At 43.5% G+C, this 16317-nt stretch overlaps 1 protein-coding gene across 1 annotated transcript in view; it reads right to left on the reverse strand.

Annotated features, from left to right (window-relative positions):
- The window catches only part of TNFSF13B (TNF superfamily member 13b), a 32569-nt gene extending 16742 nt beyond the window's left edge, over positions 1–15827 (reverse strand). The window contains 2 exon segments of the mRNA NM_001099964.2: positions 14883–14970; positions 15074–15827. Of these exon segments, the coding sequence (NP_001093434.1) occupies positions 14883–14970; positions 15074–15424 (439 nt within the window). The 5' untranslated portion in view covers positions 15425–15827.
- Between the last annotated feature and the right edge of the window lie 490 nt (positions 15828–16317).

Here is a 16317-nt window from a genome sequence, read left to right on the forward strand (position 1 = left end):
GAAATATTAAGGCTGTACAGAAAGCAAATTTACTCATTTCTTTTTCAAGTACACCAAATACATGAAACAATGGAACATCAGATCATGGTAAAACAATATTTAATTTTAAAAAGCACTAGCATTATATAATCATTAACTGCTACACGCCATACTCATGCTAACATGGGGGAAATCAAAATAATTGCTAAGGCTAGTTGGACAGATGTGAATACAGACAACATATTTAGCACCTTTTGTCCTTTGTCCTTCCAGGAATCCTAAGGATTAGCTCTTGAGAAGGGAGGCTTCTCCCCCCTGCAGGTCTTTGACTCTAATAAATCTTTTTAAATTTAAAAAATACTAAGGCTCCAAATCCAGGGATCAGTAGCTTCTTCAGGGCCTCAGAGATAGAGAGTGACTTGGCCAGAATTGAAGCCACATCTGTTTCATTTAGAATCCAAAATCAAGCCTTTTGGTAAAGTATCTCGGACCAAAAAGAGATAGCTTTTAAAAATAAGATGGGAGATTTCTCGAGGCTACACAATAAGTAAAAAGCATCTTGGAAACGTCAATCTCACACCACTTGTTATACGTGAAACTTGCCAGAGGATTTCCAAGGAAAGAAATAAACCCACAAACATCTGTGAAAAACACAAGGCATATCTCTAAACTTCCATGTTTTAGTTTAAGAAGATATTAATCTAGAGGCCGGCGCTGTGGCCTAGCCAGTAGAGCTGCCACCTGCGGTGCTGGCATCCCATACGGGTGCCGGGACTCCCAGAAGCTCCACTTCCGACCCAGCTCTCTGCTATGATCTGCGAAAGCAGTGGAGGACGGCCCAAGTCCTGGGGCCCTTGCAACTGGATGGGAGACCTGGAAGAAGCTGCCGCTTCCTGGCTTCAGATTGGTGCAGCTCCAGCCATTGTGGCCATCTGTGAAGTGAACCAGCAGATGGAAGACCTATCTCTCTGCCTCTGCATCTCTGTAACTCTGTGTTTCAAATAAATAAATGAATCTTAAAAAAAAAAGAAAAACCACGTTTTTAAAAAAAGTTATTAATCTAGATTACTTATTTCTTAGCAAGCTTTTTATTCAATATTGAAGTAATTCTTTAAAACTTGCTTCTCAATTTTAGAACTTGATATAGCAGCAGAGATTAAAACAGTAAAGTTTCTAATATTTACAACTTGGAACAGCAAATATAATATTTTGATGTTGTTCATATTCACACTATTTAAAAATTTGATCATATAAGAAAGTATATTAAGAAATTTTCCTTGGTTTTGAAACGTAGAAATATTACATTAAACTTCAACGTCTTGGCCGGCGCCGCGGCTCACTAGGCTAATCCTCCGCCTAGCGGCGCCGGCACACCGGGTTCTAGTCCCGGTCGGGGCGCCGGATTCTGTCCCGGTTGCCCCTCTTCCAGGCCAGCCCTCTGCTGTGGCCCGGGAGTGCAGTGGAGGATGGCCCAGGTGCTTGGGCCCTGCACCCCATGGGAGACCAGGAAAAGCACCTGGCTCCTGGCTCCTGCCATCGGATCGGTGCGGTGCGCCGGCCGCAGCGCGCCGGCCACGGCGGCCATTGGAGGGTGAACCAACGGCAAAAGGAAGACCTTTCTCTCTGTCTCTCTCTCTCACTGTCCACTCTGCCTGTCAAAAAATAAAAAAAAAAAAAAAAAAAAAAAAAAAAAAAAAAAAAAAAAAAAAAAAAAACTTCAACGTCTTTACAACTGCACTGCTGCAGGTGGATTTGGTGTTGACCTGATCACTTTGACAGAAGTAGAGAGCATGTGGTCTACACTGCCGTGAATCCTGTGGTAACGAAGGCAGCTCTGCGGTTACGCTGGAGGCCTCTGTCCACTAGAAACTTGCAGGAAGCAAGAGCAAGGCAGCTAAGCCCAAAGCACACAGAAGGAGAGTCACTTTCTTAGACCCCTTTTAAAATGCTCCTAATTTTCCAGCAAACTTTTTTTTAAAGATTTATTTATTTACTTGAAAGTCAGAGTTACACAGAGAGAAAAGGAAAGGCAGAGAGAGAGTGAGAGAGAGAGAGAGAGAGGTCTTCCATCTGCTGGTTCATTCCCCAATTGGCTGCAATGGCTGGAGCTGTGCCAATCTGAAGCCAGGAGCCAGGAGCTTCTTCTGGGTCTCCCACGTGGGTGCAGGGGCCCAAGGACTTGGACCATCTTCTACTGCTTTCCCAGGCCATAGCAGAGAGCTGGATCGGAAGTGGAGCAGCTGGGACTCAAACAGGTGTCCATATGGGATGGCGGCACTTCAGGCCAGGGCGTTAACCCACTGTGGCGTCACAGCACCGTCCCCGTTCAACAAACTGTTCTTAAGTAATTGATTCACAAGGATGATCACAGGTTCAGTAGGAGAAACAAGGGTTAACCAGAGTGTCCCCAGCTCCACACCAAAGAGGGGGAGGACGATGTTAACGTTAAACTTCCAAACGTTCCACCTGTCCTTTGCAGTTCTGGGTGTATGTCTATTGTAAAGGTGAACTGAAACAGCACATGTGAAATACTTAGCCTTATACCCAGCATATAATTATGAAAAATAATTAAATCTTGGCTATTAGTGGTAGTGGTGGCAGCATTTTCATTGTTCACGGTATCAAGTCAAACTCTGTGTTAGCATGTAGCCCAACTAAACCTACCAGAGGCTGAAGAAACACTGGAATACACAGTTTCCTGTGTCAAGTCACCCTTTCTCTGACTGTTCCTGCAGGAGACCACTGTGGTTGGGGTGTATCCCCCAGAGGCTTACACTGAAGCTGCACCACGAGTGTGATAGTTGTAGAATACGGGGCTTGGGGAGCTGACGAGGATACGAGGGTGAAGTTCTGGTGAATGGGATTAGTGCCCTTGTGAAAGAGCCCACTCAAGCTTGCAGCAAGAAGGCGCCATCTGGAAGCAGGACGCAGGTGCTTGCCGGACGCTGGGTCTGCAGGCCCCTTGCTATTGGCACCCGGTCCATGGTCCTTTGTTACAGCAAACTAGGTCTGCCAAGACAGGGTCTCAGATACTGTGGTTGGTCAGAAAGAGGCTTACCTAGGAAGTCACTCAACACACTACCCATCTGATAGGAGGGTGTGGGAATTTTAATTCTGTAGCCCAACTAAAACTTGGCCACAGGCAACATTCTGAAAGACAATGGTGGGCCGGCGCCGTGGCTCACTAGGCTAATCCTCCGCCTTGCGGCACCAGCACACCAGGTTCTAGTCCCGGTTGGGGCGCCGGATTCTGTCCCGGTTGCTCGTCTTCCAGGCCAGCTCTCTGCTATGGCCAGGGAGTGCAGTGGAGGATGGCCCAAGTGCTTGGGCCCTGCACCCCATGGGAGACCAGGAGAAGCACCTGGCTCCTGCCATCGGATCAGCGTGGTGCGCCAGCCGCGGCAGCCATTGGAGGATGAACCAACGGCAAAGGAAGACCTTTCTCTCTGTCTCTCTCTCTCTCTCACTGTCCACTCTGCCTGTCAAAAAAAAAAAAAAAAAAAAAAAAGACAATGGTCTACTCTGTGATAGTTTCAGAAATTGAAACTTTAGAAGAAAATGTGCTTTAGAAAGCAAGACTTATTTCAGAAAAGAATACCAGCTGTCAAATTGACAGCCAACAGCAGTGTCTGAGTCGCACTTCGTGAAGCCAGGGCAGTTCCTCATTTGTCCTTGTCCCAGACAGTCACTGGGCTGTCCCAAGCACCTCTTTCTTTCAGAAAATTTGACATCTAAGAGCAACTCCAACGCAGATTTTTAAGCCTCTCTTTCCCACCTAACAAAGATCTGATCTGAGATTATGAATTACTACTCTGCTAATGATTTGCCCTCACGGAGAGCAGACTAAAGAAAGATGGTGTTTTAATATCTCCCAATACACGAAAGCCAAAAATAGAAACATACTTAAGTATTGGTTAAAAGTTACTAATAAATTGCGTCATCGGCTATTACATCTTAAACTTCCCCTTGGACGTTTCTGTCTGGACTTCATACCATGGCAAACTCAAATCTAATTCTGCATTTTTCTCTTCAATGCCCATCTCCTTTTCCTTCTCCATTTTTTTCTGTTGGCATATTCATAACTATCCTCTGTGTTGCCTAAGCTAGCAACTTTATAAACATGCTTGATTCCTTTCTCCTGTCTCTTGAAATTCAGCTAACAATCAAGATCAAATAGTCTGAATTCTTAACTTCTGTTTAGTCTAAATCCCACCTGTCATTCATCTCACTCAACAAATTCACTGAGTATTACATTTATGTCAGATATTGGATTAAGGTTAACAAACAAAATCAGCCCTAGCCCTACTGAGTTTAAAATTCAGTGGAAGGGGCTGGCGCCACGGCTCACTAGGCTAATCCTCCGCCTTACGGCGCCGGCACACCGGGTTCTAGTCCCAGTCGGGGCGCCGGATTCTGTCCCGGTTGCCCCTCTTCCAGGACAGCTCTCTGCTGTGGCCAGGGAGTGCAGTGGAGGATGGCTCAAGTGCTTGGGCCCTGCACCCCATGGGAGACCAGGAGAGGCACCTGGCTCCTGCCATCTGCTCAGCGCGGTGTGCCGGCCGCAGCGCGCCGGCCATGGCGGCCATTGGAGGGTGAACCAACGGCAAAGGAAGACCTATCTCTCTCTCTCTCTCACTGTCCACCCTGCCTGTCAAAAAAAAAAAAAATTCAGTGGAAGGAATAGGCACTACTCACTATCACACAAGCCGAATGGACAGCAACATCCAAGTGGCAACTGTAATAGAGGTATGGTTCTTAGGGCCGATATTTGATTCATTCAGGAAGACTTCCCTGAAAGATGACAACTGAACTAAAATCAGAAAACATATAAATGACAATATGTACAGAAAAAATGCTCTGGAAAGCCAAGACACTGTGACAAAAAAAAAATGACCTAAATGAAAGATCTCTGTGAGTGAGACCCCAGCAGAAAGAATGGGCCATCAAAGAAGGAGGTACCTTTCTCTGAAGGGAGGAGAGAACTTCCACTTTGACTATGACCTTGTCTAAATAAGATCGGAGTTGGGAACTCAAGAGGCTTCCATGGCCTTGGCAGCTCATGACAAGAGCCTTGGGTGATTACTGACGTCATAAACAAGAGTGTCAATTGTTAAATCAACAACGGGAGTCACTGTGCACCTGCTCCCCATGTAGGATCTCTGCCCTTAATGTGTTGTACTATGTGAATTAATGCTATAACTAGTACTCAAACAGTACTTTACACTTTGTGTTTCTGTGTGGGTACAAACTGTTGAAATCTTTAGTTAGTATATACTAAATTGATCTTCTGTATATAAAGATAATTGAACATGAATCTTGATGAAGAATGGGATGAGAGAGGGTGTGGGAGATGGGATGGTTGTGGGTAGGAGGTGGTTGTGGGGGGAAAACCGCTATAATCCAAAAGTTGTACTTTGGAAATTTATGTTTATTAAATAAAAGTTGAAAAAAAGAAAAAATGCTCTACATCACTAGTAATCAGAAAAACGCAAATCAAAACCACAAAGAGCCAGCATTTGGTGAAGCCGGCAAAGCCATCACTTGCAATGCCATATGGGTGCCTGTTCATGTCCTGGCTGTTCCACTTCCTGTCCAACTCTCTGTTGATGCTTGGGAAAAGCAGCAGGAGATAAGCCATGTGTTTGGGACCCTACCACCCATGTGGGAGACCCAGAAAAAGCTCCTGGATCCTGACTTTGGCCTGGCCCTGCTCTGGCCATTGTGCCCAACTGGGGAGTGAACCAGCAGATTGAAGATCTGTGTGTGTGTGTGTGTGTGTGTGTGTATGTCCCTCTTTCTCTAAGTCATTCAAAGTAAATAAATAAATCTTTAAAAAAAGAACTCACAATAATATATCACTTCACTTCAATTAGAAAGGTTATTATCAAAAAGGAACATAAATAACAAATGCTGGTAAGGATAAGAGAAAGGGCAACTCTTCTGCAATGTTTGTGGGAATATAAAGTGCTATAGCCTTTATAGAAAACAGAATGGATACTCCTCCAAAAAATTTAAAATAGAAGTACCATATGATCCAGCAATACCACTGCAAGAAGTATATCCAAAGTAAGTGAAATGCGTATGTATGAGAAACATGTTCATGTAGCATTATTCACAGTGGACATGATACAAAGTATCCCAAGTATCCAACAACAGATGGATGGGTAAAGAAAATGTGATATGTATATATGTGCTGGAATACCAGCCAGCCACAAAAACGGATGAAATCCCATCACTTGAAGTAATGTGTAGGCTCTTGGAGGACACTACGTTAGAGAACGAAGTCAGGAAGAGAAAGGCAGGCCAGACTGGTCTCAGTCATTCGTGGAATCTGGAGATGAGTTCATAGAAGTCAAGAGTGGAAGAGTTGTTACCAGAGGCTGGGAGTGTGGAAGGAAGGAGAGCACGGGTTGGGGAGGCTGGCCAGCTGGTCACAGGTGCAGTCCAATGTCAAGAATAAGTTCTAGTGTCCTATAGCACAGTAGTATGGCTTTAGTTAACAGTAACTTAATATGTATCTCAAAATGTCTACAGGAGAGAAATTTGATTGTTTTATTACAAAGAAGTGGTGGGTATATGACGTGATGACTATGCTAAATGCCTTGATTTTACTCCTACACAAAGCATACATGTATCAAGACATTATACTAAACCCAAGAAATATGTACAATTATTAAGAATCAATTAAGAACAAAATTTTATCAAATGGAATCAGAGGGAGGGGGAGGTAGGAACATTTCAGACAAAGTTGATAGTCCAGGGAATGTTGGGAGAGGCTCTGAGAGAGAGAGAGAGAGAGAGAGAGAAATGAGGAGTGGACAGCCCAGGTTCAGAACTCCACTCTCCCCTTCTTGACCCTAGCATTAGCCTTCTAAGTGTGTCTCCCCTCTTCTTCACAATTCCTACCCTATCGCTTGTACTTCCTTCAGAATTATCTTCCCAAAACCAGATTTGATCATCTCATTCTACAGTTTATAATCCCTTAAGTATCTGCCTGGCAAACAAAACCCAAGTCCACCACGCCCTGGCCCCAGCCAACCTTACAGACTCAGCATGTCACACACTTGCTCCCAGCTGCACTTACACTTCAGAACAGAGGTCGTCTTCAGTGCTTGCGTAACTGTGTGTGTACTGCTCCCTCTGGCAAAGACTTTCCCTCTCCATCTGGTGAACTCCACTCAGCCTCAGACCATTTACCAGTGCTTTCCTCATTTTTTCCAGCTGAGTATTTCACCCCACGACACTGCCATGTACATGTACTGAAATGCAAGTTACTGTGCCTAGTAATTTTTTCTGTTAACAGTGATCTTTCCTAGGCTGTGTGTCGCTTGATACTAAGGGTCATCATTTACAAATTGTCATAGGGCCTGATTTACAACCTGCTTTATTTTATTTATTTATTTATTTATTTTTATTTTTTTATTTTTGACAGGCAGAATGGACAGTGAGAGAGAGAGACAGAGAGAAAAGTCTTCCTTTACCATTGGTTCACCCTCCAATGGCCACTGCAGCCGGCGCGCTGCGGCAGGTGCACCGTGCTGATCCGAAGCCAGGAGCCAGGTGCTTATCCTGGTCTCCCATGAGGGTGCAGGACCCAAGGACTTGGGCCATCCTCCACTGCACTCCTGGGCCACAGCAGAGAGCTGGCCTGGAAGAGGGGCAACCAGGACAGAATCCGGCGCCCCGACCGGGACTAGAAACTGGTGTGCCGGCGCCGCAAGATGGAGGATTAGCCTAGTGAGCCGCGGTGCCAGCCCTACAACCTGCTTTAAAAAAGGATCTGTGGGACAACTTGGGAAAGAAAATAGGCATAAAAGTAGCATTGGACTTTTCCAAACAGTTCTTAGACACTGAACTCTTATATACAAATTTTGAATACACATTAAATCAAATCAAATTAATGCTTTAATGTTTTGGGGAAAGGGTTTCCATAAAACAAAATTATTTGCATAATTTATGGACTAAGACCAAAGCTTTGAGCTCTCAGTCATATAGAAAACATTTTCTAACACAAAACTTTAAGAATAAGTTCTCAGTCTTCATGCATGTAACTATAATACTCGAATTAAAAAAAAGGGGGTTATATGCTATTTCCCTAGAATGTCTTACTCTCTAATTGCCAGAGCAGGTCCCAGAACAGCAGATAGAAGAGACAAAGGCAGAGCTACAGTGAACATTCACAGCTCGGTCAGCTTCTCTAACTCTTTGGAAATGGGAATGTCCTTTAAGAAAATACCACAGCAGGGGCCAGCTCGGGTTAAGCCCCCCCTCATTCACCCCAGCATCCCATATGGGCCCTTGTTTGTGTCCCGCTGCTCCACTTCCTATCCAGCTCCCTAATAATGCACCTGGAAAAGTAGTAGAAGATGACTCAAGTGTTTGGGCCCCTGTACTCAAGAGGGAGACCCAGAAGAAGCTCTGGGCTCCTGGCTTTGACCTGGCCCAGCCCAGTTCATTGTGGCTTTTTGGAGAGTGAACCAATGGATGACTGATCTCTCTTTGTCTCCCCTCCTCTCTCTGTAACTCTGCCTTTCAAATAAATACAAAATAAATCATAAAAAAAAATACCACGACAAAGCTGCCACTGCCCAGTGTGGTTCTCTAAAGTTCACTTACAAATGCAACAATTAAACATTAAAACAAATACTGTGCATTTACATGGAATTACTAATAAAGACACATATCCTTCAACATTTTGAATTTAGCTTAAAAAACACCTGCTGATTTCTGCAAAAAAAAAAAAGTTTAAAGTATAAAGAGTTTTGCCTGTTTGGACTCCCTGTTTAAAACAGAAACACAGCCTCACCTTTCACACTTCGGAGACTCATGACCCTAACCATGTTTGCTGGATGTTTCAATATATTGATCATGTTCTAGAATTGTAAGTACTCATCTACTGTGTGCATTGCTTATTTTCCGTGTGTCTCTTCCTCACTCTCATGTAAGAATCTGAAAGAGACACAAAGTTCATCTTTATTGAATTGGTTGCCTTGCTTCCTGCTTCTTTTCTGTTTCCCAAAATTTCAAGCTTAACGAGAAAAGGGTTCAAGGATTTGGTTATCGGGTCACTATTTTTTTTTCTTTTTTGAAATACTTTTTTTTTTTTTTTTGAAATTGACAAGAAGCCAGCTCTTGCAACACTGAAAAATAGAATCACTATTGAAGCAGAGGAAGAGAAAAATAATGCTGAGTGAAGACAGGTCACCGATCCGCACATCAGCCAGCTGGCTGTGTCCCAGGAGTGTGCCCTTGCTGGGTAAGCTGCTCAAGCGAGCCCGGCTCCTCCACTGGGTGGGTGGCCACATCCTCTGCTCCGTGCCTTCCCGCACTCAGGGAACAGCCCTGTAAGTCAGGTAAGCCAGAACTGTTCACGGAGTGAAGGCTGGACGTGCTAGAGCTCTGCTTTCCTTGCCAAGGGTTAGACTGTAGATTTCGAAAAAGAAGACTTGAAGAGCGTATTGAAGATTTTAGCCAGAGAATTACTGAAGTCACAATATTCGGTGTTAATTTATATGTACTATATTCAAAATTCTAGTTTACGAAAATGAAATGTGGTGTCCTGGATAGCTCTTTTTATTTATTTATTTTTAATTTTTTTGACAGGCAGAGTGAACAGTGAGAGAGACAGAGAGAAAGGTCTTCCTTTGCCATTGGTTCACCCTCCAATGGTCACCGCGGCCGGCGCACTGCGCTGATCCGAAGCCAGGAGCCAGGTGCTTCTCCTGGTCTCCCATGGGGTGCAGGGCCCAAGCACTTGGGCCATCCTCCACTGCACTCCCGGGCCACAGCAGAGAGCTGGCCTGGAAGAGGGGCAACCGGGACAGAATCCGGTGCCCCGACCGGGACTAGAACCCGGTGTGCCGGCGCCGCAGGTGGAGGATTAGCCTATTGAGCTGCGGTGCCGGCCTCCTGGATAGCTCTTGAAACATGGAAAGGTCAGTTGTGGGAAACCTGGTAAAATTCAAATGAAGTCTGGAGTTTGGTGAATAGTTCAGTCCCAGTGTTGGCATCTTGGTTGTATAAGACACTGGGGTAAACTAAGATGTTAGCATTAGAAAAAGCGGGTGAGGAGTTAATATAGGCCCTGAACTTTCTATGCAAACTTTCTGCAACTCAAACAATCCATACTTATTTTTTTAAATGGAGGAAAAGAATGTGAAGTAGATTGGGAAAAATCTTAATAATAATTATTTGGAATATAAAATATGAGCAATCTTTCCCATTGTTCTTTATATTTTTTAAATTATTCATTTTCTCATCACTAATTTAACATCACAATGAAGAATATTATAGTAAATGTTATCAATACAAATTTTTGTCTTTGTATAACCTAAAACACATGGATTTCCAATAGCTTTTAAATTCCCTGCTGAATAACATTGGGAAAAATTGATTTTATCAACAGTTTAATTCAGTAATAACCCATCTGAAATAATTCAATTTTTTGATATACCCTAATGCTTATTTTTAGGTTCTTAAAATGAATAAAACTTCTGTTCAAAATGGAGATCAATATGATTCAGTTTGGATATATTTTACTCTGTAATATTTGAAAAGTAATATTGCTTTAATCATTTTTCTTCTGTTGGGAATATCTCCAAATACACTTGCAGGCTTAAAAGTGAATTTTTGGCTGATACAACTTACTTGGCAATTTTTTGATCTTGGATTTCCCCACATTTCTGTTTATTATACGATATTCAAAAATGACCTTACGAAACACATTCAGCGTAATAAGGCTTTAGTTGAAACATTTAATAATTAAGAAAAAACAAAACTGAAGCCAAGCACTAAACTGTGAAATTAAGTAAGGTCAGCGCTCGCCCTTGGGAGAGCTGGGAGGGGGTGACACGGGGCTTGCGGTGATGGTAAGGCCCATCCCTTCAGCTACTGCTTCTGCAGAATTACAGAAGGAAACTAGTGCTTCTGAAACACACTGGCAGGAAGAACGCAGGTGGGCACTTCGTAGTCATTAGGGCAACGTAAGACTTTGAGTTACTAAAAGTCAGCCCAACAGCCGGAATGGACACAAAAATCAAATAAGCTGCTCAGATTTAAGCCACATAGAATTTTCTAATTCCATAAATGACCCTACTAAATAAAAAAAAAATCACTGGAGTTCAAAGGACTCTTAGGTACATGAGCACGAATTTTGGGGTAGTGCTCAAAAAAAATAAATAAAAAAAATTCCTCTCTACCAAGGGATAGTATCTAGAACAACATGCAAGCTGTGAATGTTGACTATGAACACTATGCAACACATGTAACGAATATATAATATTTATGCATTCTATAGTCAAGGTTTGTGAAAGGTTAAGGTAAGCGATGATAATAGCAATAGTGATTATTTCTGGGTCAAGCAAATCAGTACGTTTTTATGCACTTAGAATATTTTGCTGTTTCCTAAATTTTCTACAAACCAATATTATTTACTTAAAAATTTTCATCAATATCAGATTTTTGGATGTGATAAAAACATAAACATGTACAATATGCACATTTAAGCAAATTTAAAAATTTTAATTGAGAATATTTGAGGAAAGTGTGACTCAGGGCTTATTTCTTACTTTATTTTTTTCTTAAATTTGCTAAAATAAGTCTATATTTCATTTAGAATAATAAAAATCAAGGTTCCTTTTTAGAACTACTATTTAGAAGCAGGGGGATACTGGCAGATACGATTAAAGAAGACAGACGGCATGTGACCTTATTAGATATTGAAATACAGAGCTGCTTAACATAATTTACTTGAAGAAGAGAAATAGAACAAGTCAATGAAATAAAGTTCTTCAGATAGATCCAGTCATATCTGAGGAACTTGATACAATGCAGCAAGTTTTCTAACTCAGAGGCGTTAACAAGAATCGTTTAATATATTTGATTGAGATAGCAGTTTAGAGGGGAAAAATAGATGAGAAAGGAGGAAGTTAAGGACAGTACGAAATGATTCATGAAAGTAAACACAAGAAGGATTTATGAATTAAAATCAAACAAAACACGAAGCTTCGAGTCAAAGCAGTAGAATATAGAGTAGACCACTTAAGAAATCACAAACATATATAGGTTTAGTTCTGATGTATTGGAGAAAACCCCAAAAAACGTTGAAAATAATTAATATATACAGAGGCAGAGTCTCTGCACAAGTAAAAACCCTGTGGAAATATTGCACAGAAATTTTGATAAACGGCCAGGCATTTGGTGCTGCAGATAAGACGCCCCTCGGAACATCGCGCCTGTATCAGTGTCTGGGATCAAGATCCAGCTCCGTTCCCAACTGTAGCTCCCAGCTAAAACCCTGGGAGTTAGCAGGAGATGCCTCCAGCACCTGCAATCCTGCCGCCACAGGGGAGACCCAGACCAAATTATGGACTCCTGGTTCAGCCTGGCACAGCCCAAGTTGTCAGCATTTGGGGAGTGACACACGAAATAGAAGTTCCCTTTGTGTCTCTGCTTCTGTCTCAGTCTCTCTCTCTCTCTCTGTCTCTCTCTCTTTCTCTCTGTCTCTGTCTTTGTCTCTCTGTCTCTGTCTCTCTCTCTGTCTCTCTTTCTCTCTGTCTCCTGTGTCTCTCTGTCTCTGTCTCTCTCTCTCTCTCTGTCTGCTCTGTCTCTGTCTCTGTCTCTTTCTCTCTGTCTCTGGGTGTGTGTGTCATTATCATTCAAATAAATGGAAACATAAAAATTTTAAAACTTTGATAAAAAATCAGTATGTGCAAACCATTGGACAGAAGACCTCTCTCTTTCTCTGCCTCTCCTCTCTCTGTGTAACTGACTTTCAAATAAATAAATAAATCTTTAAAAAATAGTAAAAAAAAATCAGTATGTCTAATTAGAAAGACTTTACTCAAAATCACTTTAAAAATTAGGATACACAGTTGGGAGAAGTTATAAATAAAAATTAGGGGCCAGCCTTGTGATGCAGAAGGTTAGGCCAGCACCTATGATGATGGCATCCCATATGGGAGCATGGTTCAAGTCCTGTTTCCTCCACTTCCCATGCAGCTCCCTACCACCCACACGGGAGACCCAGATAGAGTTCCAGGATCCTGGCTTCAGCCTTGTCCAGCCCTGGCTGTTGTGGCCATTTGGGGAATGAACCAGAGAATGCAAGATCTCTCTCTCTCTCTCTCATTCTCTCTAATCTCTCTCTCTCTGTCACTCTGCCTTTCAAATACATGAATAAATCTTTAAAATTAAATAAACAAAATGAGCAGGAAATAAAGTTAGAATTCATTGAAATAAGAAGAATTTCATTCTTATTAGTAATATGCAATACCCTAAAATAAATTTTAGAAACTGTTTTACAACTGTCAAATGAACCAAAATAAAATTTAACAGATAAAATGTTAATAAGAATGTGGAGAACTGGTATACTACACTTTTGACTGTATCTACTTACAATTGATTTTAAGAACACTATGGCAATAAGCAAGCAAGAATGATAAAGGTGCTCACTCTTTTAACTCAGAAATTTCATCTTATGGGATTTAAACTGAATATATAATTCCTCAGAAACAAAAATACATGCACAAAATTTGCATGTGCCATTACAGCAAAAAATGCATGTTAAAAATTGTGTGATAACAACTGAATAAATCTCTATGAGAATTACTTAGAAATATGAAACATGCTTACCTGTGTAAGTACAAAGTAAATCTAGTATATACGTTGTATCATTGTCAATTATGTATAAAACACAGAGAAATGCAAAATGCAAAAATAATTCATGTATTATAATAAAAATGTGTATGTTAATTTTAAAATGTTTAAACCTATCTGTTTCTAAACACAAAAATAAGGTAACCAGGTACAAAAAGTGATGGTTTCACCAAATAAAGAATAATTTATTTTTCTGGATCAGACATACAGTGAAAAAAGAAGTTTGCAGAGCACCTGGTGCACATCTGTGTAAAGGAAGTGCACCTGGTCTATCTCTCACTATGACACACACGTCTCTGCAGAAGTAAAACTACAGATAACTAAGGACGTGTGTTCTGTGGACCTCACAGAGTCACCGCAGAGTCTCCAGAAAACAGTGTAAAATTCCTGTTCTGGACCATGTCTGCCTGTCCTGTTCCACATGCCCAGAAAATGTTCTTTGAATATAAAAAGAAATCACACAGAGGATCTTTTAGGGGTAAGATCAGTCTGTGCAACGCAAACACCCTCTTTTCACCTTCCAAATGAATTGGAAATTGGGAAACAGAACTGACTATTTTGATGGCCCTGGCTAACTGTAGAATTCTGTGGAAGGAACAGAACATCAAGAAAGGCAGAAGTCACTAAAGAACTATGACAAGAAGATTGTAAATGTGTGGATCTCCTGGAAAAGCGTGCACTAAGAAAACTGGAAAATCACATGTGTGTGTGTATGAGTGTGTAAAATACTCTTTTTAGCAAAGACACAAAAATGAAGCGCACTCCTACAGGGGCCCCATCCTGATCTTTTCCTGCTTTCATGACATGAGTGCACCCGTTCACTGTCCAGGACGCAGATGGACAACGTCCAACTCCATGGTGACCTAGGTTCTTTCCCCATCTCTCTGTTCTTGTTCCTTGCAGGGATGGGTTGTGCATTTGAGGAAGACATGCATCCCTGTTGTCCCCTCTGTATTTCCTGCGCAGCACAGATAGATATTGGCCGATGCTCAGATAAACACTCGCGCCAACACGCTGCTCGATGCGGGAGAGAGCGTGCAGTGCCGACGTGTGTGTGTGTGTGTGTGTGTGTGTGTGGAATTCAAGCTGTGCTTGAAGTCTGACTGCCTTAGAGAGCGATGCCACAGGCTGTACTCGTGGATTCCCTGAGGCCATGTTCACCACTGGTTCCCCCACGCCAGGCGCTGTGTGTGTCACCTGTGGACACCATCCCCTCATTCCTAAATGCTTCTGTGCCCCAGACATACCTGTCTCTTCCACACCCTCAACGGCACGCTTCTTCCTGCTGCTCCAACTGGAGTTGCTCTCTCCTGGAGCTGCTGGTGCAAAGATGCCCTAGGAAAGAGAAAAACCCCAGGTTACTGGACACGCAGCACACAGCGCGCAGAGCGGGAGAGGCAGCCTGTGCCTGGGCGGCAGCTTGTCCTGGTGAACTCACTTTCAGTCCCGCGGTGACAGCTGGAGCTTCCCCCAGGGTGGCCTTGGGGGCTGCTGCTCCTGACCCAGGGAGCTCAGGCAGCTGCTCCGCCTGGTGGCCCTGCACTGCTGCCCGGAGGCTCAGCAGATCCGCCTGCAGGGCGGCCACCCGGTAGAGAGACACCACCGAGAGGCTGCAGGACAGCAGGGCCAGCAGCAAGGCCACGGCCAGCAGCTTGCCATCTCTGGAGAGGCAGACAGAGGGGCTTTCCTGCTGCGGGAGGAGGGGAACACACTCCTCCAGTTTCATTTCTTCTCCCTGCTTGAGGCGAGAGGGAAGGCGGGACTGCTCCCTTTCCGTGGAGTCATCCATTTCGGTACTTGAACTTGGAAGGTTGGGGCCTGCAGAGACAGTGGCCACGGGGGATGCTGGATCATTTCCTGTTATCTGTGTGTGCCCTGCACTGACTACATCGCAGGACCCGGCTCTGCCCCTCAGGAGAGTTCTCCTCGATTCTCTTCTCACGGCCCCTCTGCATCTCTGCCACCACCAACCGTGCAGCCGCAGCACTGGCGTTCGCCTTTCCATGGATTGCTCAATCTGCCTTCCTCATTTCACTTTCAGTTTTTGCAAGAATTTTAATACCATCTCAAACACTCCTGCTCAAGGAGATTTAAGGTCCCTTAATTCTCCCGAAACACTTGGAGTCTAGACGGGCACCCGGTGGGGACGGAGCCTGTAGCACATGCAAGGGCTTTAGCACTTATTCTTCAGTGCTAGGAGAGAACTGGCTCCGCTCGGGTCTACTTGGGGGCCACGTGACTGCATAAGGAAGGGAGAGGGAGCCTTACACGTCCTGCTGGGCAATAAAAATAATTAATGTGAAGGTCAGATAAGCTAAGTGCGCTAGCATTGGCGTCTACTTAGCTGGAGAGTGGTGTGTTTGCAGTCCTTCAGGAAGGCATGGAAACCCAGTGGGGATCATTCTTGGGATCTTACCAGTGTGATAAGAAATGCTAGTGCCTTTTGGATCAGATGTCGGGGCGAATGCGTTTTTAGGGAAGCACGCGCAGTTTTTTATTTCCCTCTGAGATTCACGGCTGATGAGTCAGTTAAAGCACATCCACAGACAGGATGGGCCTGCTTGAAGGTGTCCGTGTCACTGTGGCTGTGCTGACTTTCCACGGTCACCTGTGAACCCTGAGAGCGTAGGAGGACTAGCATTGTGGCATAGCATGCCAGGCTCCTGCCTGTGACCCGGCACC

The sequence above is a fragment of the Oryctolagus cuniculus genome, chromosome 9 (assembly GCF_964237555.1).
Source record: "Oryctolagus cuniculus chromosome 9, mOryCun1.1, whole genome shotgun sequence".
Lineage (NCBI taxonomy): Eukaryota > Metazoa > Chordata > Mammalia > Lagomorpha > Leporidae > Oryctolagus > Oryctolagus cuniculus.